At 50.2% G+C, this 26,540-nt stretch overlaps 3 protein-coding genes across 3 annotated transcripts in view; 1 reads left to right on the top strand and 2 right to left on the bottom strand.

The window, feature by feature from the left end:
• The window catches only part of SLA (Src like adaptor), an 81,688-nt gene extending 66,990 nt beyond the window's left edge, over positions 1-14,698 (bottom strand). The window contains exon 1 of the mRNA XM_059165572.1: positions 14,549-14,698. The gene's annotated coding sequence lies outside the window, so the exon portion shown is untranslated. The remainder of the gene's footprint in view (positions 1-14,548) is intronic.
• Positions 1-23,091, top strand: part of TG (thyroglobulin) — a 235,908-nt gene extending 212,817 nt beyond the window's left edge. Inside the window, exons 44-48 of the mRNA XM_059168674.1 lie at positions 2,270-2,451; positions 4,216-4,323; positions 20,388-20,522; positions 21,831-22,024; positions 22,884-23,091. Of these exons, the coding sequence (XP_059024657.1) occupies positions 2,270-2,451; positions 4,216-4,323; positions 20,388-20,522; positions 21,831-22,024; positions 22,884-22,984 (720 nt within the window). The 3' untranslated portion in view covers positions 22,985-23,091. The remainder of the gene's footprint in view (positions 1-2,269; positions 2,452-4,215; positions 4,324-20,387; positions 20,523-21,830; positions 22,025-22,883) is intronic.
• On the bottom strand, positions 17,411-18,247 carry PNO1 (partner of NOB1 homolog). The gene has a single exon (XM_059165573.1). The coding sequence runs from the start codon at positions 18,243-18,245 to the stop codon at positions 17,487-17,489; it is 759 nt and encodes a 252-aa protein (XP_059021556.1). The 5' UTR covers positions 18,246-18,247; the 3' UTR covers positions 17,411-17,486.
• Positions 23,092-26,540: the final 3,449 nt, after the last annotated feature.

Below are 26,540 nucleotides of genomic sequence, written 5' to 3'. Positions count from 1 at the left end.
GCAACGGTAACACACGGGCTGAGAAATTGGTAGTAGTCATGTCATCTCGCCTCATGACAGTTTTATGAAGAGGGTAATATTCGTGTGCCCATTTTACAGAGGAGGAAATGAAGGCCCAGGGAGACTCAGTAACTTGCCCAAGGTCTCACAGCTAATAAAGGGCAAAGCTCGCATCCAAGCCCAGGTCCCTCCAGCTCTGGGATCTGAGCCCGAGAGGTTTGGCTCTGGGGTCCCCTTGCAAGGACCGTATCCTGTCTCTGGAGTCCAGTGTCTCCACCAATCATCTGCCTGGCACGTTTGCTGAGCACCAGCTGTGACTAGGTGCCTAGCCCCGTACTGTACCCCATGTGCCCCTTTTGCCGCATGGTCCTTCTGGAGCTGTAGACAAGCAGACACCAACAGCATCTGGGGACGGAGCATCTGGGGATGGAGCATGGCATCGCGAGTGTGTGCCGGCCTCCCCTGCCCTGGCCCGGTAGTCCTCACCTCTATTGCCCATGTGCCCAGAACTGTGCTCAGCTCTTTCGATGTATGCGGCGTTGGAATTTGGCACTGATTCAATCCAGTTTCCTAATCCACATGTGATTTTGATACTTCAGTAAAACAGGCATGGTCAATGTTTGGCAATAATTGGAGATACGTGTACGATTTCTCATACTTCTGTTATAAAATATTCTGAACCCTCAGAAAAGGACAGCAAATAATATAATGCAGTTTTTCCCCTGAACTACTAGTAGGTTGTGAAGTCAGCCAATGCATTCTGAACAGCTCAGACTGGAACAGGAACTCGCGTAGAAACACTCGGCTCTGGCAGACATGGGAAGAGCCACGAGCATGAATGTCCTTCCCGAACATTGTTCCAGGCCTCTGTGGGCGCGCGCCTGGGTTCTGAGCTATAAACTGTCTTTCTGACTGTAGATCACGGTCATTAGTACTTGGTGGTCATCGATAGAATGACGGCTATTGTATTCACTCTTCGTTTTTAGCAGATACTAGTATTTTGCCATAGTTGCTTCAGATCTTTTTCGAAGAAACACAGGTTACAGATAGAATTTAAGTGATCCTCCGCTCCCCTTAGCCTCTCCTGAGCCCACGCACACGGCTGGACTAAATACTCTATCAACTGGTCTGGCCTCTCCTACGTGAGCCCACCCGCGTCGGCTGAAAGAATGTCTCAGGCGGGAGAGGTTGCTTCCTGATCATACCCACACCTCGAATTCTAATCGCACGTCCTGTGTGTTTGGAAAGGTTTAGAAAAACAATTTAAACAGGCCAGGATGTCTTGATGAGCATGTCATGCTGTTGGCATAAGAGCCTAGAAATAGGTGAACACCCGTGATAGGACCGAGCAAGGGCCCTGGGGCCTGGGCCTCACACTTGAGAGCTGCATGTCTTACTCTCTGCTGCCCCTTGTCTTCAGAAATGAGGAAACTGAGTCCTGGGGGAGGCAGATGGTCCCCCAAGAGTGCCCCAGTGCAGAGAACAGGAATGTTGGGACAAGGAAGGAGAAAAGAACGGACGGAGGGAGGAGGGAAAAAGAGGGGAAGGAGGGAGGGAAGAGAGAGAGAGGGACAGCAAGCAAGCGAGCTAGCGCCATGTGGACACTCGTCCCCGGAGGACCCAAAGCATTCCCTAACCACTCCAGGAAAACTAGCCCCGCCCTCCTTCGTAGCGCGGGGATCCCGGGAAACTGCTTCCTTCCCACCTCTGCCCTCCAAAACCCGAGGCCTCGTGAGAGCAGGGAGCTGCACCAGCCTGTGCCCAGCTCCTTCCCCAGCCCGGCCCATCACGGAGAACATGCGCAGGAAGCAATCACCTGGCGACGGCTCGCGTCGCTGGAGGAAACTGGAGTTCGCTCTCCCGAGGAAACCAGATGTCTGGCCGGCTGAGAAGCTAAGGGATCAAGCACGGGGTGACCCGCACCAGCCGGCCGGAACGGCCTGTGTCTACTGACCACTTACGGAGTACCGGCCACCACTTCAAGTACTCGGCGTGTGTTAGCCCTTTTGGTCCTCACTGTGAGCCCACGTGGAGTCATCTGTTTTCAGGCAGGGAGAGGCAGGTGTGGAGAGCCCCGCCACCTGTTAAAGGTCACACAGCTAGGACAGGTGGAGCGGGGATTCGAACCCGGGTAGCCTGGCTCCAGCGTCCCTGTGTGACCACCACGTCCCCCGGATTCCCAGGGAGAGACTTCTAGAGCAAGGGTCCAAGGGAGACTGACTCCAGCCCTTCAGAAGCTGACTGGGCATTTCCATGTCTTATTTTAAAGCAATTTGAGGAAAGTCAAGGTCGGACCAGTAGCAAAACAGCCTTTTACCAGGCGCTGCAGAATTCTCTGGGTGGTGAGGACGCGGACGCCAGCGTCCGGGCGGCGGCCACATGGTACTACTCCCTGGAGCACTCCACGGATGACTATGCCTCCTTCTCCCGGGCCCTGGAGAACGCCACTCGGTGAGCGGGGAGGGCGCGGGCTCCCGCTGCCCCAGGGCTGGGGTCACGGATGCACCTGCCGTGTGCTGCGAAGGGATGGCTTGAAGGGTGTCGAGACCCCCTGCCCGGTGTGGTGTCCCCACCCGGGAGCCTGTGGTTTCCAATCCCAGCGTCACTAGCTCAGAATAAAACGTGGTCCCTCCCCCTGGGATCTTGGCGACCAGAAAGGCTTTAATTTTGCCTCTACTGGAGACCTGTTTCCAGCCATGCAGCCAACAGCTATTTCTAGAGGCCCAGCCCCAGACTGGACCCTAAGAGCTCGCAGACGTCCAAGTTCTAGATGCTGCGAGGCTTATCACCCAATCCTGCACCTGGCTCAGATGCCGGATGGTGAGAAAACTTGGGGCTGAAATTCAGAAACCTACATTCTTGCCCCAACTTTGACTTTAACCGGCTTGGAAGACAACTGTGCCCGGGGTGGGGGCGGTGAGGGGGGGAACTGAAGAGAGAGAGAGGGCAGGTAACCAAGGAAGGCTTCACTGAGGAGGCGGATTCCAGTTCCCTCTTGGCTCAGGCCCTCATAGCCTCCTGCCAAGCTCAGGCAGTGACCTCCCTGCCTCTCCTTGGTGGCACCCCTCCACCTGGCTGCCAGGGTGGGACTCTTTCCTGCAGGTCTGAATCCAGCCTGGGCCTGCTCACCATCCCCTTCTTCATGAGAGAGAGCATCGCTGCCTCGTGTGCCCTGCCAGACCCCCATGGCTGGCCCTACCCCTACCCCACAGCCAGAAAACAGGCAGACAGACCTTCTGTACTGAGAGACTTTCATGGCTCTCACCAGCCTCGGCTTTTACAAAATCCCTGTAGCGTGGGTGCCGTGGGCCCCATTTCTCAGATGAGGAGAGGGAAGGTGAAGGAGATTCAGAAACTGCTGACTGGGATTCAGAACCTGGTGGGTTCCAAGCCGCCTGAGGTCTGTCTTATTCTGACCGGGCCTGGTGCCTCTTACACACACAGCCTGAGCACCAGCCCACGCATGACCCACTGTTGCAAGCTGGTGCTTCTGGAACGTGTTCCCATCACCCCCAGAGAGGGAACGAGTGTGAAGGCTTAGGAATCTAGAACAGGGTTCTCAGCCTCCTCGCTGTGACATTGTAGGTGGATAAGTCCTTGCAGAGGGGTCCGTCCCAGACTTTGTAATATGTTCAGGAGCCTTCCCGGCCCCTGCCTGCTAGATGCCAGTGAAAAAACTTTCATCTACAGCTGTGACAGCCAGAAATGTCCCCCAAACTTTGTCAGATGTCCGCTGGGAGGGGGGAGTGTCCCCAGCTGAGAGCCACTGGTCTAAAGGCATCATATATCTTTGAGGATATTTCTTCTGCCTTCTTTCCAAATGTGCAGTCATTTTGTGTTCTGCTCCAGGGTATGTTGTATTAATTTTACTCTGGAGTGTTTTGCTCCAGGGTATGTTGTATTAATTTTACTCTGGAGTGTTTTGTTCCCGATTCTCTAAAAATGATGTACCAGCAAGATGCTTGCCCCACGGGTTCCTTGTATAACCTTGGGTGACCTTGCCGGCCTACACCAGGCCAGACCCTGCACCAGCCGTGGAGCCAACTATGGCGAGAGGCACAGTAGGCAGCGCAAGGACAGGGCGTGGTGTCTGCAGGCCCCGTGCGGAGGCACCGGGTGGTCTAGGGGACTCTGGCCCGGGGAAGCCTCTCCCCATCGCAGTTGTCCATAGAATGATGCGTAACTAAACTCCCTCCTCTGCTCCCATTTGACCAGGGACTACTTTATCACCTGTCCCGTAATCGACATGGCCAGCCACTGGGCGAGGAGGGCCCGCGGAAATGTCTTCATGTACCATGCTCCTGAAAGCTATGGCCACAGCAGGTAAGGTGGCCGCGTGGCCGCGGCGGGCACTGGCAAGTGAAGGGGGTCAGGCAGGGCTCCGTGTCGATTCTGTGACCTTCAGGGAAGCCAAGAAGAGACGGCAGGACTGAGGTTCAAGTCCTGGCTCTGTGACATCGGACTTGTTATTTCGTGTCTGAAAAATGGGTATAATAATGATCTCTACTTTCTCTCACAGTATTGTTCGGAAGGGCGAGCCAAACCGCAAAATAGAGGAGGCACCTTGGAAGTCCAATGTTAGCTCTTAATGGATTGACCTGGCTTGGGGGAGGGGGCTTCTTTATTAATCCTACATATTTGTGCTGCTAAAACCTGAGCACTTAGCTTCACTAAGGAAATGGCTTTCCGAAGTATAAAAGGCTGTTGTGTGTATGTGTGTGTTTATGTGTTTTTACAACAAAAGGAAAGTTCTCTTTACGTCTAATCTCTATATCCTACTTCTAAAGTGCATTCAATATGCTTTATAATAAAAATCTCAGGTGCAAAAGCATAATCACAATGGAAACAAGAAATAATAAGTAAGTGAAAGAAAGCCCATGAGAAGCAAAGTGTAGTCCTGCGTGTTCCAGAAGCCAAGGGCAAGATTAAAAAATTAAAGAACAGTCCGAGCAGAGAGGCTGGGGGGCAGAGGACACAGCTGAGGTCTGCCCGTTGGAGACCACTGCCAGGAGGTTAGCGGGCACATGGATGCCCAGGGCATTGGAGGAAGACTGTGGGGTCACGTGTTCTACCTCACCATGACCTTGCTGTCCTGAGCCATTCACCTATGTCAGAAAACCCCAGGCCCCTTCCCAGCTGGGCCAGCAGTCCCCGAAATCCGGTATGATTGCCATAAGTCACATCAGATGAGCCACTTCATGCTGGAAATTCCTGGGGAAGAGCTCATGTCCCACAAGCCTCAGGGTCAGCCCTCTGGGTCAAGTGTTCTCAGATAACAGAGGGTCAGGGGTCAGGGAAATGGGGCTTTAAAATGCTAAAATGCCAGCTTTATAGCGGGAGATCCAGCCCCACTGCCAGCCAGCTCTGCAAAGGTGGGCAGGCTCCTTTGCCTCTCTGACCCTCAGTATCCTCTTCTGCTCAATGAGGCTAATGGTTTCCCCTTGCAAGCTTGGCATTAATAATATCTGGCCCAGAAATTATGCTTTCACCTATGTTTCTTTGCAGTGACATCAAGGGAACTCTTAAAAACACAGCTAACTTCTCCTTATAATTGGCAACATCCCCATATGGTCTGAATGAGGCCGAAAGATCCCAGGTCCCAACCTTATGAGGAAAAGGGGCTTTGCAATGTGATTAGGTTAAATCTTCGACCTGGGTAAATTACCCTGCATTATCCTGGTGGGCTCCAGATGCAAGCACGAGTGTTTTGACCAGAGAGGCTGGGGAAGGTACATAGAATTGGGGGAGGCAACGTGACCAGGGAGGCAGAAATTGGAGTGGGACACCCATGAGGCAAGAAGCAGCAGCCAAACAACCCCCCCGGTCCCACCAGGTTCCAGGTGAGAATCCACAAGAGCTCCTGGGACCAGAACTGGCTTCTGTCCTAGGGCCCCCAGAGGGAGAGGGAGTGTGGCTCTGTGGACAACCTTGATTTTGGCTTCATGAGACTAGTTTGTTGTTTTAAGCCACCAAGTTCATGGTAGTTTGTTACCACAGTCCTGGGGAACTAACGCAGTCCTCACGACGCTCTCGTTTCCCTGGGCACCCACTACTTCCCGTGTCCCCCGATAGATTAGTGGGCTTGTTGAACACTTCACAGAAACATCCAGAATCCTAGTGAGGCTGGCAGCGTTGAAATGGTCGCCGCTACTTTACAGATGAAGAGTCTGAGGTTCACGGAGTCCGATGGGATTTCCCGCAAGGACCAGCCACAGTTTGTTGTCGAGTCGCGACGTGCTTACACTTTCTCGGAGCCCCTGAACGCTCTTCCCGCTGAACAGTGCAGTTCTAAGCAGACTGTTTATAATCCCAACCGCCCCCACGTTGTAGGAGAGAAAAGAAATGGCAAGTGCAGGTTCTCCTAAGAAGGCATGTGGAGAGAAGGGACGATGGCCAGAGTGGCGGTTTGGGTGGGGATGAAAGGAGCCCTCGTCACGCAGGGACCAGCCATGGCTGGGGGGCCCAGCGTGGGAAGTTTGCAAAATATGCCTCAGCTGTGCCTCCCAAATGCCAGGGCCCGAGGATCCGAGACCCAGACAGGAGTCTTGTTCTCTGCCTTCCTCCCTATTCAGGCACAGATTACTGGTGTTCTCGAGGCGAGTCTTATCAAAAGCCTTAAAACGTGTGCATATGCCATTGGGTTCCAGAACAGTCAGTGGCAACCCCAGAGAGGCCTCTGCTCCCTGAGGACCAGAACGGCCAAAGCGGAATAAGACGGAAGGATCCATGTGATTCCACAGAATCAATAGTGCTTTTGTCCCACCCTGTGCGTTCCTGGGGCTGCCTTAGCCATGTCCCGCACACAGGCCGTTTATAACAACGGGAATGGATTGTCCCACAGTTCCAGGGCCTGGAAGTCTAAAACAAGGCGTCATGAGGGTGCTCCCTCTGGAAGGATCCATTCCAGGCCATTCTCTTAGCTTCTGGCATTTCTCTTAGGCATTTCTTGGCTTGTAGATGACCACCTTCCTTCTGCCTGTCTGGGTCCAAATTTCCCCCTTTTCATCACAACACTAGTCCTATTGGGTTGAGGCCCACCCTGTGTCCTTATTTTGACTTAGTTACCTCTGAAAAGACCCCAGTTTGAAAGCAGGCCATAATCTGAGGTCCCAAGGTAAGGGCTCCAGGACATCTTTTGAAGGGGACACAATTCAACCCATAGCACCACCCTTCTTTCTAAAGTAACAGCCTCGCAGGCCAGGCTCCTGAGTGGGGAGGGCCCCGAGGGGTCTGTCTCAGACCTAGACGTGAGGTGGTCCACGGAGGTGGACTCTCCAGCGGACTCCGGACCACAACCTCATTTTCTCACGCCCAGCTTGGGATTCCCTGTCGTTCAAGAGCATTCCCTGCCCCTCTGGGGGCTCCCCAGACCAGGCTCCACTGTGCTGTTCCAGGGAACCGCCCCCTGAAAGGAAGCCACGCTCAGGAGCCAGACCCGCACACAAGTGCCTCCTGGCTCCTCACAGCCACCGCGCCTCAGGGCCTAGGGGCCCTCCTGGCGAAGGACGAGGGGCTCAGGAAGTCACGCTGACGCCAATCCAACTGCCTCATTTGAAGGTGAAGAATGAATTCTTTCTGCTGTGGTTCATAGGCTCCTTGGGGCTCAGTTTTGCCATCTGCGCAATGGGAACAAGGAGGTGGGAAAGGTCAGGAGCACAGCCATAATCTGAGGTCCCAAGGTAAGGGCTCCAGGACATCTTTTGAAGGGGACTCTTCTGCTCTCTGTGGTGTTCTCACCCTGGGCAGGAGGAGAGCTACGTGCTCTATGCCTTGGAGCCTGAGCTCCGAGGAGAGCATCGAGTTTATGGAGGTTAGAGAGCTCAGTCCCCCGTAAGTGACATCCAGCTGTCACAGTCTACCATTTGGGAGGGCAGAGACACTCAGAGGCACCCATGCCTTTCTCAGGCCAAGCTGTTGCTAGGGGAGCTATGTGTATGGAGGCAGAAGGTATCCAAAGCACGTTCTGGACAAGCTTCCGTGTCTGTGTCTTCTCCCTGACCACCGTCACGGGGCGGTGCCATCCGGGTAGTAGATGCTGCAATCAATGAATGAATCATGGAAGCTAGCCCGTTTAATTGCTGGCAAGTGTATCCTTTTTGCCTGAAAAGACATCTCTCTCACTCTGCCCTGGAGCTCTCACACCTCTCACTTATTTCTGGCTCAAACCTACAGACTTAAAATATACGTGCCTGCCGTACGCTTTCAGCCATCTGTCTGGTACCTCCATTTCTGTGAGCATAGATTAGCTTTCCTGGCATAGCCAGGGTACAAAATGTAATACATTACTACTTTCTTAAGACTCCTGTTAATTGATCACGGCATGGCGTGGTTCTGTAATAGCTCCTGGATTATGGATGAGATTTTCATCCCTGAACTTGAGGACCAGCCTCCATGAGGGAGGAACAGGCTGGGGGAGGGGACAAAGAAACTAAAGTCTACAGTGGGAGAAGCAGCTTCCTCTTTAAGATTTAGATTCAAAGAAACACAGACTACGGAAATTGATTTCATCCGACTCCTTCATTTAAGGCCAAGGTGAGGAGCCAGTTGCCGGCAGTCTAGACCCAAACCCTGTCACTTGTCCTCACTGGAGTGATTGGAGTTGATTGTACCCTCAGCCCCAAGCTTGAGTGTCTGCCACTAGCTGTGTGACTGTGGGCAAGTTGCTTAGCCACTCTGAGCCTCAGTGCCTCCTCACTTACACACAGGGAAAGTCACAGTTCTTGTTCCATAGTGTAGCTAGAAGGATTTAGAGGAAGAGTGGCTGCGTCTGGGATGTGTGCTTGTGTGTGTGTGTGTGTGTGTGTGTGAAACACGTGGAATTTTTGGTTTCCAAGACTACTAACATAAGGATAAAGCTTACCACCTTTCTTTTGCCCAGCTCTGCTCACTGGGGAGATTTGGGGCCAGTCTTGCCCATGGTTAATATCTTTAGCCCTCTGTTTCAGGAAGAGGGGTTTTCACTCCTGACTATAATCCAGGCCCTCTCACGCTGCTGCTGCTGACATTTTAGGCCGGCTAATTGTCGGGATGGACTGTCCTGTATATGATGTGTGGTGTTTAGCAGCACCCCTGGCCTCTGCCACTCAGTACCAAAGCACCTTCATCGTTGGAACAACCAAACACGTCTCTAGACATGGCCAGTGTCCCTGAGGGGCAAAGCCACGCTCTGTCGAGAACCACTGGCGGACTCCGCTGAAACCGGGGTTGTTACAGACAGCACCTGAAGGGAAGACGCAGCCCATTGCCCAGACTCGTCCTTGATCAGTGCAGGACCCTGCACAGACACTGCCCCTGACCCCACCCCACAGGAGCCCATTCAGGCAGACCATGAATGCACCGCGGGAACGGAGCATGGCAGGTTCTCCGTTACCGAGCTGGCTGGAAGGCTGACACGCTGCTCTCCTATGTTCATGTTGGCAGGGCTGTGGTCTGCTCTCTCCTTCCAAGTTGAAGGCTCAGGGGGATCTCTAGGCCGGCTTCCCTGCTCTGTCTCTACGTGCCACCTCCTGAATGCAGCTATGATTCCCTCTTCCCCTGCCAGTCCCCTGCTTTACCATCCTGCGGATTCTTTGTTGAAGTCCTTTTCTCGAACCAGCCCCTTCCAAAGGACACACTAGTCCCTGTATTTTCTTGGGAGGATCCCTCACCCCGTTCTCTGCAGCCCAGGGCCAAAGGACTCCCAGACCCTGTGGCCAGCCCGGGTCTGGGGGACCCAGCCCCCAGCCCTCTCCTGGGAGTCAGGTCCAAGCAAGTGTGTGTGTGGGGGCACTGATTTATTCTCTGACGTTACCTGTCCATGGACAGATCCACCGAGGTGCACCCCTTATGCATGCCTCTGGGCCGGTGACAACCTCTCAAAGCTTCTGCGTCCTCATTTGTGTGATGGAGCGGATAATAACACCACTGCAGGAGTGCGTCAGGATTAAATGAGAGTGCGTGCAGACTACTCAGCTAACTGCCCCTCATAAAGCCAGTGCTATGAGGTGACATCCAACACTGTTCCTGGGTAATGCTGGAAGAATCCACATTGCAGATGGACAGGTCCCAAGAAAACAACCGCAAAGGAGGTAGTTTCTGGGTGCCAGCCACTGAAGGAGGAGCTGTGGGGGCCCTTCATCGTAAGCTCACTGGTGCTAGTTCAGAGTTTCCATGGAAATTCACTATAGGGCTGTGGGGGAGGTGGGGTGTTGTATGTGAACTATGTGGGGCCGTCAGGGCCTTCCTTCAGAGCCCTTGATCCCCGAGTCCTGAGGGTTCATTCCCACATTTTAACGGTGCAGAAGACAGTTCAGAGAGATGGGTCTTAACTCCCCTTTGAATGGACATGGGACAGGGCTCTTGCGATGACACATCCATATAGGATGCCAGATAATTCTTTGATTTAGGGAGAAGCAGCTCAGCATAATGGAAGAACTCCCCCTTCGGAGTTAAATCAACTGGAGGTTTAATTCCGTCTCTTCCATTCATTAACTGTCTACGTTTGAGCAAGGTTTTTCTCAGTTTACCAACCTATAAAATGGGTATAGTTACATCTACTTCATAGTATGAAGATTCAAGTCAATGTATGTTAAACCTGGCATATTCTAGATGTTCAATATTAAGGTGACTTTTACCTCTGGAAAAACAAGGCTCTGAGAAGAAAAAAAAAAAAAAAAAAGATGACTTAAGAGGCAATCACGTTCTTTTTTTATACGTTGTCCCAACCCTGGAAAACAAAGCCATAACTTCTAGACTCAAGACAATTTGTACACCACTACATTTGCATTCTAGACATGTGTGTGCATTCCAGCAGCCTTTAACACTCCAGATTCAAAATATGATCTTTTCAGTTGACTGTCTCCTGAAGTTTGTTGGAATTAGCAAACCAAAGAAAATATTAAGTGGTTGGATTCTTGAATTGGGTCCACTAGCCTGGCAACATTGATGGAGGTGAGTCATTTTCTAAAACCGACCACTCCAACCTAGTGATAAAGACATGTGCCATGTGTCCTTCCCAACATGGATTCAACAAATATTTGCCTGCTGCCTTCTATGCCACAGATCCTAGCAACGGAGAGAGAGAGCCTGTCTTCTTGGTGTTAACTTATGTTAGGGGACACAACACACATTGTAAGCAGGGGAAGTTCAGAAAACTGCTTGACATGTATGAGAATAAAGAAGGAAGCCAGGGAGCTGGAGTCTGGTGAAGAGGGGGAGGGTGGTTGGAGGTGGGGGGGGAGGGGTAGGGTCCTGTAGTTCACAGAGGAGTTTGTAAACTGTGACAGGCAAAGAGATAGTATGTTTTCTGAGTGTGGTGGAAAGGCATTGGAGATTTTCAAGAAGGCAAGTGATAGAGAATGGGTCTTTTCTTTCCCACTCAAATCACAGCTCACTGAGAACCAGGTGGGTTTCTTAATGGAATGTGGAATAGAAATCCTGTTATCCAGGGTGATGATCAGCTGGTTCATCAGAAAAATCAGTTAAGATGGGAACTCACAAGAAATGAATAAGGTAGACATATTAAACTTGAACATGTTATCGTTTCTGTGTGCACTGAAACGTGCATTCATCTTTGAGTCTGTCAGTGCAGGGTCAGAGCCTATAGTCATAAAGTGCTCCCTTTGGCGGGAGGGATGTGCTATGGTGAGTGCTGTGAAGTGTGTAAGCCTGACAATTCACAAACCTGTACCCCTGGGGCAAATAATACATTATATGTTAATAAAAATAATTAATTTTTTAAAAAGGAAAGAGAAAGTGCTCCCTTTGAGATTCTTGCACAACCATGAACATAACGCATGGCCTATGATTCCCAGCTTTGATTTCTGGAAAGTGGGGTATCCACGTGCTATTTAATTAATTTAATTAAGTTCTATAATTACAGTGACAGATACAGCTGACATCAACAGGTTTGAGACAAACACAGCTGGCTCTTGGTAAACACATAACTTCCTGGTGGGAATGGACGCACCAGGCCAGGAAAATTCAGCCTTTGCAGAGCAGTGGTCATAATGCTTTATATGGGGAATAAAATGTCCAGGTTATGGGGTACCTGGCCAGCTCAATCCATAAAGCATGGGCTCTTGATCTTGGGGTCTTTGAGCCCTGTGTTGGTTGTAGAGTTTACTTTAAAAAAAAATTAAAACAAATAAAATGTTCAAGTTAATGCACAGGTCCCCCGAGACTTCACCTGTGTGTACCACCCAACTTCGCTGGGCTTTCAGGACTGTGAAAATATTCAGGTATTTCATTTGGGGCTGAGGATGGAATTGTATCATTTAAAGTAAATTGGGGAGCTAATTTTTTGTTGTTGTTTTTGTTTTGTTTTTAAATATTTTATTTATTTATTTGACAGAGAGCTCACAAGTAGGCAGAGAGGCAGGCAGAGAGAGAGAGGGGGAAGCAGGCTCCCCACTGAGCAGAGAGCCCGATGCAGGGCTTGATCCCAGGACCCTGAGACCATGACCTGAGCTGAAGGCAGAGGCTTTAACCCACTGAGCCACCCAGGCGCCCCAGGGAGCTAAGTTTTTGAAGGGTTGCATAGTGAATCTTTTTGTAAAACAAAAGCCACTTGTAAAGCGTATGATTGCCTCCTGATACTTCATAGACAGAATCTGAACTTCCCCACATTAGATTTGCCCAAAGAGAAGCACAGTCACAGGTTTCTATTTGTAAGTTAGTGAACACTGCCTCAACCCCTCAAAAAAAAAGAAAAAAAAAAAAGAAAAAAAAAAGCCTGGGAAGCAGAAGGATTTCCATTCCTCCTTGTTCCTGATTTCCGTTGGAGGAAGTTATTTAGAGATGCCGGCTAGAGATAAGAGGGAGTATATTTTATGGGGGTGAGGTCAACAAACTTCCTCCTGCAGGGAGAACAGCAGGGATAGAAATCTCTGGAACAACAAGCCCTCACATCAGTCAGTCAGATGCTCTGGAGCAGGGAGCCTCTCCACAGCACAAGGGTCTTCAAACCACGTCAGTGTAAGAACGACCCCCACTCGCTCTCCTCACCTTGAGGGGAGCCCCTCTCAGGTCACCGTGTTCCCTAATCAGCCCCAAAGGGCCATGAATGATGTGCGGGCAGCAGAGCTCAAGTCAGGAGCCTGTGCAATGACTCATCTCTGAAAAGTGGCTTGAGGCTGGTAGGAATGCAGGCCTGGCCTCCCTACGGTGCGAGCCAGCGGGACTGAAGACGATGAGGATGGCCCAGGGGGAGGTTGGGGCGCGTGATGTAAGCAGAACCAGCCCTTTTGTCTCTCCCGGACTAATGCAGCAACCCCTTGATTTCTCAATTCAAGCCTTCCGTCTCACACCGCTCCAGGAGTGGTGCTAGAAGAAGCATAGCTTGCCGCTTGCTTGCTTAGAAGATGCTCATGTCCCCCCCCATCTCCTTGAAGATGTGACCTTCCATTCCTCTGACCTTGGTTCTCGCACCTTCCACATAACCAGAGCCTGAAGGACCTCAGCGAGCAGCAGGCAGGGAAGTTGTTCCCAAACTTTTGGTTTACCTGGGCCTGGAAAGATGCCAATTTCACTTTTTGGCGTGGTGCACTTCTCAGTACAAGGGAGGGGACCACCCCGAGATTTGGGGCCTCTGCTGCTTGTTACGCAGCATCCCGGCTCACAAAACCTTCCCCCCAACCCTCTCACTAAACCCCCAACTTGTCTTGCCAGCACAAGTCAACCCGGAGAGGAATTCCTCTCTCTGACTTTCTGTAAGCCGCTCTCAATGCCCTTGCCTGAGACAGGCGCCATCACCCTCTCTCTTCTTGTGAGGTACTGTAAACAATCGCAGCATTTGATATCTAGCTATCCTCCATCTCACAACATCTTTTAAAAATGTCAGCTTCTCGGCATTTCCTGTGAGACTGTGAGCCGTGCCAGATGGCTGACTTAGCCTCTTCTCTGCCCAGCCCCTGTTCAGACCACCACACACAGCAGGCAGGGAGCTGATGGGCCCCAGTGAGGTCTTGTTCTGAGGTCCGGCGTTGTGCCCCCATAACACACACACACACACACACACACACACATACACACGCACACACCCAGAGTCATCCCCGAGACGTGGCCAGTCAGTTTCTCCCATACTCTGGCTCACGGTAGCATCTCCAACATCATCAGCGACCATAGCTCTTCCACAGAGGGATTTCCATCCACCACAGACAGGGAGCATCCAGGGGTGTTATGTGGAAGGCTAAACAGAGATGATCAGAGTGTGCAGAGAGGAAAACCAAGGCTCAGAGAGTCAGCGGCGGTATTGGGCTTGGAGCCCGGCTCTGGCAGCCCGGGCAGGGAGCTCTCCTCACCCCCACACCCACATGTGACGATGAGAGATTCAGACCTGGCCTGAGCCTGGGGCAAGTAACTGTCAGCTGAGGGAAAGGCTGGCTGGAGCCTTCTTACCAAAGACAGTAAGTGACGAGTAAAAGCTAAGTACCACCAGCTTGAGCACAGGCCCACGCGACTGCTGCGGGGCGGACGTTTGTGATCACACCTAGCACAGAGCACCCCAAATCGATAAGTATGAACTGTCAGCCCCACCATGGCCAATCAGCTAACAAACTTCTCTTTTTACCTTGTCTGTCCCTGGATTGTTCTTCTTCATCTCCTACTGCTGCCACAGAATCCGAATGCCCTCTTCTCCCTCCGGCAGTCCTGAGATTCTCAGCCAGGGCCCAGGGTCCTCCGATCCCAAATGCCCCCTTCCACAGCTCCCACTGGCTGCCCTTCCTCCAGATGTCTGCCTTAAACTGCTCGAAATAACTCCAGCACCCTGATAAAGATCAGCCCTGCTAAGGAAAAAACAAAGCAGAAGTCTTCATACACAACAGGCTCTTAAATTAAACAGCTCTGATGAGCTGGAAGACCAGGTCTTTTCCCAAAAGCAGTGCCTTGTGACCTGCTGGGGCCTCACACAGACCTGCTGGGGACTCATACAGACCTGCTGGGGTCTCTGTGACAGCTGGAGGTGACCCGAGCCCATTCACAAGGGCCATCTTTCCCCAAATCCCAAGGCCCGTGGTATCATCTTGGTAGGTTGAAATTCTCTGTGGCAAGAATACTTACACCTTGGAAATTGGCAAAAATTGGCAATTGTTTTATTTATTTATTTGTTTGTTTGTTTGTTTGTTTGTTGATGGGGGCTTAGGTCAGAGGGAGAGGGAAAGAGAGAATCTCAAGCAGATTCCTTGCCCTGTGGAGAGCTCAATGTGGGGCTCGATCTCATGACCCTGAGATCATGACCTGAGCTAAAATCAAGAGTCGAACACTTAACTTACTGAGCCCCTCAGGTACCCTAGAATGATGTTATTAACCAGCACACTGTGGGCACAGATCTTCTCAGGAACATGAGAAAAGCTAGAAGGCTCTCCCAAGAAAGTGTTGATATACAGTGTTACTCTGTTCCACATGAAACTCATGGCCCTCTGGAGCCTTACAATGGAAGTCTCAGATTAAAGACCCTCATTCTTGAGTTTTCAGGTGTTTTTCACAGCTAAAGAGGAAAAAGGAATGAGTGTCTGAGCTCAAAACTGAGCAGGAGATTTGAAATATTATTGCTCCTCTTCCCTGGCTCTTTGGAAGCATCGTCCAGTCACCATGTTGCAGATGAGAACACTGAGGTCCAGAAAGGTCATGCATCTTGTCCAAGCCTTCACAGGTATTAGGTGACTGAACTAGGGTTTGGACTGTGTTCACCACACTACTTCTTTCTTTGGAAGAAATGGCAGACAAGGCTGCTGTAGTAGACAGAAATGCAGCCCCTTGATATGTTGGTGTCCTGATCCCCAACGCCTGTGACTGTGGTACCTTACACAACAGAGGGACTTGACACATGTTAAGGCTCTCCAGATGGGAGATTATTCAGGATCATCCGTGTCGGCCCAATGTAAAAACCTGAGTCCTTCAAAGCATCAGAGGGAGGGAGAGGAGTGTGTGGGAGATGGCATGCTGGATTTGAGGATAGAGGGAAGGAGTCATCAGTGGTGGCCTCCAGGAGGTGGGAGTGACCTTCAGCTCATGACCAGGGAGAAAACAGGAACCTGGGTCCTCCACCTCAAGGAACCAGATTCTGTCACAACCCATGCGTAGGAGGCAGCTCCTCCCTCAGAGCCTCTAGAAGGAACAACGTCTGCTGACACCTCGATTTTAGCCCAGGAAGACCCGTGCCTGCCCTTCGAACTCTGGAAACAGTGAGATAGGATGTGGGTGTTGATTTGAGCCATTTTGTGGTCATTTCTTAGGGCAGTGGTGGAAAACTCACGTGGCCACTTTCCCTAAAGGGCCTCTGAGAAGCAGACCACTTCCGTCCTCCACACCGCAGGGGAAGGAGCTAAACATGGTGGGGCAGTGGAGGGCACAGGCATCCCCTGTTGAGGTCGGGCTGCCAGGTTCCTCTGCAGCTCACACAGAGTAGGCGGCCCCTAAGGCTATGCGTGAGGCCAAGGGCTCTGCTGGCCTTGGAATCACAGGCTCTGCATGAGTCTGGCATCGCCACTTCCCAGTGGGGCCTTGGCGAGAAAATGGCCTCTCTGAGCATACTTTCCTCCAGTGTAAACACTCTACAAATTACTCCAAGAATGTCTACTCTCAGGACCGTGGAGATAATGAGGTGAAGAGTGTACCTAAGGACTGATTTCTGTTGCCCTTACAACTTCTTCTTTTTTTTTTTTTTTTTTGCTCTGTATTCCTTTCCTTTCTGTGTCTTATATCACTGAGAAGCCAGGCCATTAGTACTTCTTACTGATCCGCAGCCCCTGCCCACAGGTAGACAGAGAGCGGGATTTGGGGTCTGGGGGACTCAGCTCTAGATCCTGGTTCTCCCGTGTTAGAGGCATGTGGCAACCTTTCTGAGCCTTGGGTCATCACCTGGAAAATACACAGATGCTGTCATTTCTGTCCTTGGTGGGTCCCGAATGTGGGTGGTCCAACCCCGGTACCTGGCACGGCACAGCTGCTCAGGAAATGGCAACTGGAAACAGGGACTGAGTGGAGCTGGCGACCAACAGGTCACCTTGGCCAGTGCAGACTCTGGACTCTTGTCTGTGCTTAACCACAAATACTTCTGGAAGGAACTCAGCTTCTCAGAGATGAGGAGGTTTAAATGTTGATGCCATTGCTCCGTCCTGCTCTCCTTTGTAGGTTTAAAACTTTCCTAAATGGGTGGAGGGTGCCTGATGCTGGTTGCAAAGGGATGCCATGGTGTATGATTGAAATTCTTTTTTTTTTTTTATAGAATTATAAACTATATAAATCTTTTATTTAAAATGAAGTGACAAATTATAATTAAGGTATAAGTACAATAATGATAATAAATTCAGGCAGGGGAATTATCCTCAAAGTTGCTGCATGTGAATATGCATCAAACCTTTCTGTTGATGCTTCTGGCTGAGAACAGAAGAAGCGATGGAGGCTTAACGTGACTGAAAAGTTCTTCGTGTGGTTTCTCATAAGCATGTGCAGAGGGCAAGGGCTTTTTCTCTAGAGTCCAAAGACAAAAGGTCTCTGATTTGAAATCAGAATCGATCTGCTGCTCTGCTAGCCACAGCTCGGATATTGCCATAAACCTTTGATGGAGGATTTCCCAGAATGAGGTTGCAAATGGCAGTTCTTGCCATCTTGATGTTTTGGAAAGAGCCAAGGATGTGAACTTTCACATCAGCCAAAACTATCCGTGTCCGTGTCACGTTCTCTATGGTGAATTTGGTTTTTCCTCCTTTGCCAGCGATTCTTCCTATTGCCCTTGACAGGTGGTCTCCCTTTAGGGGTTTCACATCTGTAATTTCAAAAGACTCTAGGAAGAGATCATCCAACCTAATGAGGGCAAGTGCGTCCTCCACCTGAAACCCAAGAATAAAGGCTTTCACAAAATCAGCTGCTTTTGTCAGTGCACTAACATCCTTGGTTTCTTTACAAGTCCTAATTTCTACATTCCTCGACTTCAAGTTAAACCGTATCTGAAGTCCCAAATGTTCTACAATAGGAGTAAATATCTTCATCCAGTTCTCTTTTAATGGCGTGTATCTGTTAGCTGGGACTGGAATTTTCCTTGTTTCTTCTTTCCCACTCAGGAATCCATCCCCGGTGAGGGGAGGGAAAACGGGCCTCTTCGCGGGCCGGGCCTCCTCCGTGTCCATGCGGCCCGCGTCCCCGCCATCCCCCGTGGCGGACAGCTGCTCAGCCTGCCGTTTCTTCGCCCGCCGGCCACCCTTGCGGGTGACTTGGGTGAAGCCGTCCTCGGCCCCCGCGCTCTGCGCCTCCATCTCCGTTTCCATGCCCGGTTCTGTATGATTGAAATTCTTAGCTCTGTTTATCTCACATGGTCTCCCATCCATTCTACGACACCTTCCAGTGTGGAGCTGTGTTGACGCACAATGACCAATGACTTGGAAATGCACTTGTCACTGGTTTGCACGTGCTCTGGTAGTTCAGCCTGGCATTTAATGATGAGCAAACTAAGACCCAAGTCAAGTGACTCACCCAGGGTTATACTGGCCCTAAGTGACCGAGCTGACTGAGCTGAGTGATCAGTTCCAAGCTATTCCCTCTATGACCTGTTGAAAGTCATATGCACCCCTGGCAATCATGCTTATGTTCGGTCCCAGGAGGAATTCCAGCCCCTGCACCCTTCAGAAGTCCATCCAGCCTGAGCCCTTTCCCAGCACATGCATGCAGTGGGTGTCTGGGTGTCTCTGCCCATCATGGTCGACAACCCTGGAGAGCCCCCAGCCTGAAATGCTGCTGTTAGCCTGATGACAGCTGCTTACACAGCAAGTAGAAGGATAGCGGAGAAAGAATACTCCCCTTACCTTTCAAACACCCACTACGTTGACCGTCTTATTCTGGTCTTCACGATGACCCCATAAAGCCAGCATTTAATTATGTAACTGCTCCAAAAACGATGAAGCAGGGAATCGGGGAGGTCATATAACTTGCCACAGGTCACCAGCTTGGAAGTGGGGAGGCCTAAGACCTGGGAAGGGGGCCCTGGGGTGGGTGCCTCCCATTAGATTTTGCCCCTAGCCACGCTCCTGATCCGACTCTGCTATTAGATTCACTGCATGCCTCTGGGAAGTCAGGAAACCTCTCTGGACTTTGTTTCCTTCATCTGTAGAATTAGAGTTGGCTCTTGCAATAAATTGGGGCCAACTAGAAGGTTGGAGAGGTCTGTCTCTACAGAAGACCATGCTCACTTCTGACACCATGTGCAATTGCAGGGTCTTCCCCAGACCACCCCCTGGGTTGATAATTCTCTAGAAAGACAGACCTCACTGAAAGCTGCTGTACTCATGGTTAGGGTGATACAGGGAAAGGACATGGATGGAGACCAGACAAAGGAAAAGTGGCATGGTGTAGAGCCCAGAAGGGTTCCAAGCACAGAGCCCCAGTCGCCTCCCTATGTGGTCAGGGGTTACTTCGTTGGCACAGATATGTGACAGTGGACATGGGGTGGCCCCAACCAGGGCAGCTCACCCAAACTTGGCTGTCAGAGGCTTTATTAGAGCCTTGTTACTTAGGTGCAATTGACTGATTCATTGCCCATGGTTAGTCTCCATCTCCAGGTCCACTGGTACCATGTGGCCCTAAGTCACATGGTCTTTTGGCATGACCAGCCCCCACCCTAAGGCTATCAAGTGGAACCCCATATATGGAAAAATCCAGTGTGGGGAGACTCTGCCCTAAACAAAGCTATGACCATAGGTGCAAAGGCCCGACTTCTCTTTGGGAGAAGTCTAATTCTTTGCTACACAATGAAGTCCCTTCAAACTTTCCCACTCTGACGCTCCCAGCATTCACCCCCATGGCCCCGGGTTCCCCTGGCCTGGCCTCCGCAGGGCCAGCTCCAGCCCTGTCCACCCCAACCAGTCATCTGTCCTGCACACACGTATTCCTGCCTGCTGCTGCTTATTATTATTCCTTTCACTCATAGTGTCTATGAACTGACTAACAGTCTTGTGCTGGGTGCCGGACTAGGGGTGGCTAGGTGGATGAATGTCATCCTTGAATAAGTGTGAGAGTGTAAGTCTATGAACAAGGGCTAACACAGAGAAGGGCTTGAAACAGAGGCTCTTTTGAACAGAAAAACGTTCTCTTGATGCCGCAAGTATCATGTTAGACTTCGGTCAAAAGAGCATCCTCTCGGGAAGTTGCTTACAGGCATTGTTTCTGGAGAGGTAAGTGCTCAGCTGTGGGCGCACTTCAACCAGAAGGGGTCATCGCTCTGCTCCAAGGGGGCATCGGATTAAAGGCCAATCCAAATCTCAACGAAACAAACTAAGTACTAAGCCAGAATCTTAAATATAAAGACAGAAAAGTCCTCATTTGGGGAGGAATATTGGGTTTTAGCTCTTTGGCTTTTCTGGTAGTATATTATTCCTTTAACTTTTGCTTCTTCTTGTTTCTGCGTGTTTCCTTAGCCTGGACTTGCTGGCAGATGTTCAGTATGCCTTCGGGCTTCCCTTCTACCCTGCCTACGAGGGGCATTTCACTCTGGAGGAGAAAAGCCTGTCACTGAAAATCATGCAGTTCTTTTCGAACTTCATCCGATCAGGGTGAGTGGACCACATGGGCCCACTGCGGCCATCACGCCTGCCTCCCTCCCTAACCCCCCTAGATGTTGTAGTCACCTGCTACCGGTCTCCTTGTCTCGGTCCCCCTCTTCTAGCCCAAACCACGTCTGTGTAGGTTCATCTTGGCATAGGGAAGCTTCCACCCACACACTGCCTTATTCAGCCACATTCTCTGGCTTTAGGTCAGGGTTTCTGAACCTCAGCACTGCTGATGTGGGGGCAGGTAAGTCTTTGTGGTGAGGGCATCCTGTGCACCCCGGGGGGCTTAGCAGCTTCTCTAGTCTCCACCCACTAGATGCCAGTAGTACCTCATCTCACATTGTTTGTGAGAACAAACTATCAGATGGTGCCGGATGCCCCGTGGGGGGCACAAACTCCCCAAGTTGAGAACCATGGTCTTAGGTGATCAAATTCAATTAAGATGTTCAAGACCCTTCCTTATCTACCCTGGCATCCCTGCATACCTCTACTCTAGCCCAAGTGGCATAGTCACTGTCCCCACTTCCAAGGATGGCTCCCTTTTTACCTCTTTGCCAGACATCATCCATAACCTACTGACAGTCGGAAACCCAAAGCCCAACCATAATTAAAAGCGGGGCAAAGTAGAACTTTATCTAGTTCATTGTGGGAGTTAGTGGAAAGACTTTTCTTCAAGTTCAGGTTTAGAAAATGTTTTGCTGGGGAAGTGACATGGAAGCTGGGCCTTGAAGGACAACAGGATATTCAGACACAAGGTGCCAGACAGTAGAAGAAGCCTAGGAGAGGAGCATACAAGCAAAGTCACTTCGGGTGGAAGGGACGAGAAACAGCCTATTTGGTGAATGTCAGGAGGTCAGGTGGGGCTGGGAGGAGGGGCTGGTGGCAGGCTGGAGAGGTGCCAGAGTGTGACAAGGGATGTCCTCACCCTCATAGGGAAGATGGATTACAGGGGGTAGATAAGCTGGCTTGGTTTGGGGCCCACCCTCCTTCCCAGGCCTGGGACAAATGGAGGTATTCCAGGGACATTCCAGGGACTGGTTGTGGTGTTCAGATAGAAGGGCACCAGGATGGAAGGGGACATGGTGACCTTGTGTGAATTCCAGAAACGGGCCTTTCCACTTTCCATCATTTGTAATGCGGCAGATCAGAACACAGCTGCAGAAATTGGCTCGGGCAGGTCCAAACCCCGCTTTGACACCTAAAGGCGAGGGACTTAGTCCTTGGACACCAAGTGCAAGTGGAAAGAGATCCCAAGTGATAAAAGGAAAGCCATGTTTCTCTCATGGATGTTCTTTCTTGTCATTTACCCAGAAATCCGAACTACCCGCATGAGTTCTCAAGGAAAGCCCCTGCGTTTGCAGCCCCCTGGCCGGACTTCATCCCGCGGGCTGGCGGGGAGAACTACAAGGAGTTCAGCGTCCTGCTCCCCAATCGACAGGGCCTCAAACGTGCTGACTGCTCCTTCTGGTCCAAGTATATCCAGTCTCTGAAGGCGGCAGCGGCAGGTGGGGAAGCCAGAGCAAACAGAGGCTGGCAGAGGGCGGGCGGGTGGTTCATCCCCAGCATCGACCGAACTCACTGTGTGGCAGACCCAGGTTGTGTGCTTGGAGCCACTGAGTCATGGAGTGCCATCAACACAGCCCTTCTCCATGAGGAGCTCCCAGTCAGGGTGGGGGGGTGCTCCTGTTCTGATGGGGGAATTTTCAGAGAGATTAAGCCTCAGAGCCAGGACACCAGGGATCTAGGGGTGGGATGTCTAGCTGGGGAGAAATAGGTATTATTACCTCTAACCCCTGAAGTGCACTTCCTGATGAGCCGGTATTAAGGAGATAAACCGAATCATAATGAGGGCACTGGGAATACAGAATGAATGCAATGCCCTTAAGAAGCTTCCAGGAGAGGGGGGCAGTGAGTAACACAACCCAGAGAATGGCTCTCATCTGTCCCCACCCTGCGATGGAAGTCTGCACCCAGGCCAGTGGGAGCCCCGTGGAGGGAGGGTCTGAGAAGGCTTCCCAGGGAGGTGGATGGTGGGGCTGAAGGTTTTCAGAAGGACATGATTTTTTTGTGCGGCTAAACATGGGAGTGCAACATTCAACAAGAAAATGACCTTGACCACCATGTTTTAGACCCTCCATGCTGAATTTAGCCTCCAAGGCCAAGAGGATCTATGTTAAACCCAAGTCTTATTATACTCTTAGCATGACCCAAGAGCCTGGTGATGAATCTGGTACCCGACCCCTGGAAATGCCCCTCCATTGAACATTTGTAGGGAAGACCCATCAGAGGCTGAGGTCTCTTAGGGCCAAGGGGGAAAAGACAAGGGAGGAGTCCAGATCTGAATGGACCACCCTTCTATTTCAGATGAAGCCAAGCAGGAGCTGTCGGCAGAGAGTGAAGAAGAGGATGGGCTGGTTAACCCTAGGCTGGCAGGAGAGCCAGGATCCAAGAGCTACGCCAAGTGACTGTCTTCTAAGACCCTCCTGCCTAGCCTGCCAACTCCATCTCTGGCTGCCACAAGGCATGTTATTCTCTAAAATAGCCACTAACTTTCAATAAAGTGTCTACATGCCGTGAAGCATTGATGACTCAGATTTGTTAATTCAAGACAGTCCTGGGGAGACACCAAACTGTGTTTTAGTGAGCTTCCTAAGGCTTGAATTCCAGGCTACCATTTCCTTCCAGCCAATATTTGTGGAGCATTCTATGTACACCAGGCCTTGTGCTGATTGCAAGGGAGACAGAGACCCTGCCCTATAGATGGAGAAAAAGGCAGGTGAACAGCTGTGAACAATAACACAAGAAATGCGGATGCATTGAGGGCAGGCCACAGAGTGATATAATCCCACCTGCGTGTTAGAAAGGATTTTCAAGTGAAGGTTCCAGAATGGAGATGGGAGACCAACTAGGCTGGTCCAATATTCTAAGCAAGAGACAATGAGGTCTGAGTCCAGGTAGTGAGGGTAGAGGTGGGGAAGGCAGAGATCTGAGAACTCTTTAGGAAGCAGAATTGATAGGACTTGATTGAATGTGAAAGGCTTGGGGCAAGGAGATAGAATTATTACCCTAGTTAGGGTTGCTTTGGGCTCCCAGATCACCAACAGATTTCATCATTTATCCCTCTAAGGGACATACTCATGAAGGAGAATCTAAGACTGTCTCTCTTTTAATCACACACACACATGCACACACACAGAAAGGGAGAAAATTAACCCAAAGTAAAAGCAGATGGAGTTGGTTAACGTCCTCCATGTCATTTATAAAGTATGTCAGAAGATATGTTGACACACATCACCTCATTTGAGCATAGACAAAATTCAGTACTTGTTCATATGTTGGGAAAATCACCCCCATTTTGAAGAAGTAGAAGGTGGGTCTCAGAAAGGCTTGTGACATGCCTAAATTCATACAAGGGGGAGGTGGAGAATCAGAGTTCAACTCAGGTCTTCTGATTTCTCTATTTCCCTGCACTTCCTAGACTTTGGATAGGTCTACAGCCAAACTCTGTGTCACGTAGAACCTACTGAAACTACTGAAAACCTCAGGTAACCTCTCATCTGCTTAGAGGATCAATCAGGATAGTTCAGTGCAAGTAGCAAACACCCAACTACAGTGCCTTAACTGAAGTGTACTCCAGGAGGGGGATGGTCTGAGCATTGGCCTTCCTCTTTGCTGTCTTCATACATGGATGATGCCTCATTTCACTGACACAATATGGTTGCCACTGTTCCAGACATCACATTTGCTCCTGAAGGCATCTGCACTGGAAGCGCGCAAGGCGTGCTATGGAGGGACTTTCCTTTAAGCATCTTTTTATTTTCTTGGAAAAATTTCTTTCCCAGAAATTCCCAGCAAGATTCCCTTTACATTTCATTGGCCATAATGGTGTTGTGTCCCTACTTTTAGATAATAACGCACAATAGAGAATGGGCTTACCATGATCCGATTAAACAAACATGACTTACTCCTTAGAGGATATTCCCTAGACATACTGCTGTTCCAACAAAGCTGGGGGACAGTTAACAGCAATGAACGGAGAGATACTTACAGGGTAGAAGCGTAGGGATTCCTCATCCACCAACACCTTAGTGGGGGCTGTGAAATAAGATCTGGGCCAGGAGTTCAAAGTAATGGAATGACTTGGAGTAATACCTTTAACCCAGTGGTTCCCAGCCTTGGCCAACAGCTAGAATCATCAGTGTCCTTTTACAAAATCCCAGTACCAATGCCACATCCCAGAACAATTAGATTGGAATCCTGGAAGGGGGTGGGTGGGGACCAGGCATCAAGGATTCCAATGCACAGGTAAGAATGGACCCCACTCTTAACTTCTCTGATCTTTGTTTTACTTAATTGTAGAATGAATTCCATTAAGTTTACTGGATGAGCAATGCTTCACAAGGGGTATGCTGGAAGCATTTTTATTTCAGTTTAGTATCCATTTCGGGTAGGCAGAATAATGTCCCTCCCCAAAAATGATAGCCCAATTCCTAGAAACTGTGAATGACCAAGACTATACTCTACGTGGTATTAGGTCAAAGATGGAGTTAAGGTTGTCAATCAGCTAACCTTAAGATAGGAAATAGATCTGTGATTACCCACTCAGGTCCAATGAACAACAATGTAATAACAATTTCCAAGTGGGTTTTCAAAAGTAAAGGAGGGAGGCAGGAGAGGCGACCAGAGGGCTGTCAGTGTGAGAAGGACTTGGCCCCAAATTGCTGGTGCTAGAGATGGAGGAAGGGATTGTGCGGCCTCTAGAAGCTGAAAGAAGTAAAGAAATGCCCTCTCCCCTTCAAACTCTAAAAAGGAATGCAGCCTGCTGACCCCTTGATTTTAGCCCACTGAGCTTTAGGTTGGATTTCTGATCTACAGAACTGTGAGATAACAAATTTCTATTGTTTTAAGCCCATAAATTCATGATGATTTCTTCCCACATTCATAGAAAACTAAAATATTGTTATCTCTATCAGAGCTATAGTTTATCCTGCCTTTGAACCAAACCTCAGGCATCACTCATTGTTTTCCTGATCATAAAAATTCTACTCCAGACCAATATTGAAACACCAAATCCACCACCAGTAGTCCTGGACATGGGTCACTCACGTTCTTTAATGCGGCTGGAGTGGGGGATGTTGGTGGAACCAAGTTGGGCCATCCCCTTTGTTGGCCCTGCACTACCGTCTAGTACCGGATGCCACCTGCTATTTGCTCTCAGTCTTTGAAAACTGAGCTAGAAAACATCTCATTTTAACATCCTGTTGTAATAATAATGCCTACTTTGCAAATCCGCCCTGCAGATTAAGGGCACTAAAGTATGTAAACAGAAAACAGTGAACTAGTGTTCCCAAGCCCTTATAGTTAACAGTCCATTCAAAGCATCCACTACAAGCCAGTCCACAAGAAAGCTATAGATGGGAGATTGATAAGAGATCCAAAGGCCAGGCTGTCTGAGCCTCTGCCTGGAACAGCTCGCAGAAAAGAGCAACCAAAGAGGCAACACACTGTAGTTAGATGGTCTGAGCTAAAGGGGGCCTGAGCCCCTATCTTTTTTTTTTTTTTAAGATTTTATTTATTTATTTGACAGACAGAGATCTCAAGTAGGTGGAGAAGCAGGCAGAGAGAGAGGAGGAAGCAGGCTTTCTGCTGAGCAGAGAGCCCGATGTGGGGCTCAATCCCAGGACCCTGCGATCATGACCTGAGCCAAAGGCAGAGGCTTAACTCACTGAGCCACCCAGGTGCCCCTTGAGCCCATATCCTGATGAAGAAGTGACAGCCAGAGAGAAGGTATGCATCCCAAACTCCCAGATCCAGCCCCTGTCTGGGCTTGTTTCAGAAAGGCAGCCCCATACTCCCACTCTAGGACTTCCTCCTACACCAGAGATTCATCTGGAAGTCCTTGTCCATGCCCAGATGGGATGGGCCAGCAGGATGGGTGCAAAACAGCCATAAGACATCACAAACTCTTTTCCCCTTGGCCAAGATCGGGAAGGCCACAGGACATGCAGTGCCAAGGCCAGG

Source organism: Mustela lutreola, chromosome 3, assembly GCF_030435805.1.
Source record: "Mustela lutreola isolate mMusLut2 chromosome 3, mMusLut2.pri, whole genome shotgun sequence".
Classification (NCBI taxonomy): Eukaryota; Metazoa; Chordata; class Mammalia; order Carnivora; family Mustelidae; genus Mustela; species Mustela lutreola.
This window is presented reverse-complemented; position numbering and strand designations above follow the sequence as displayed.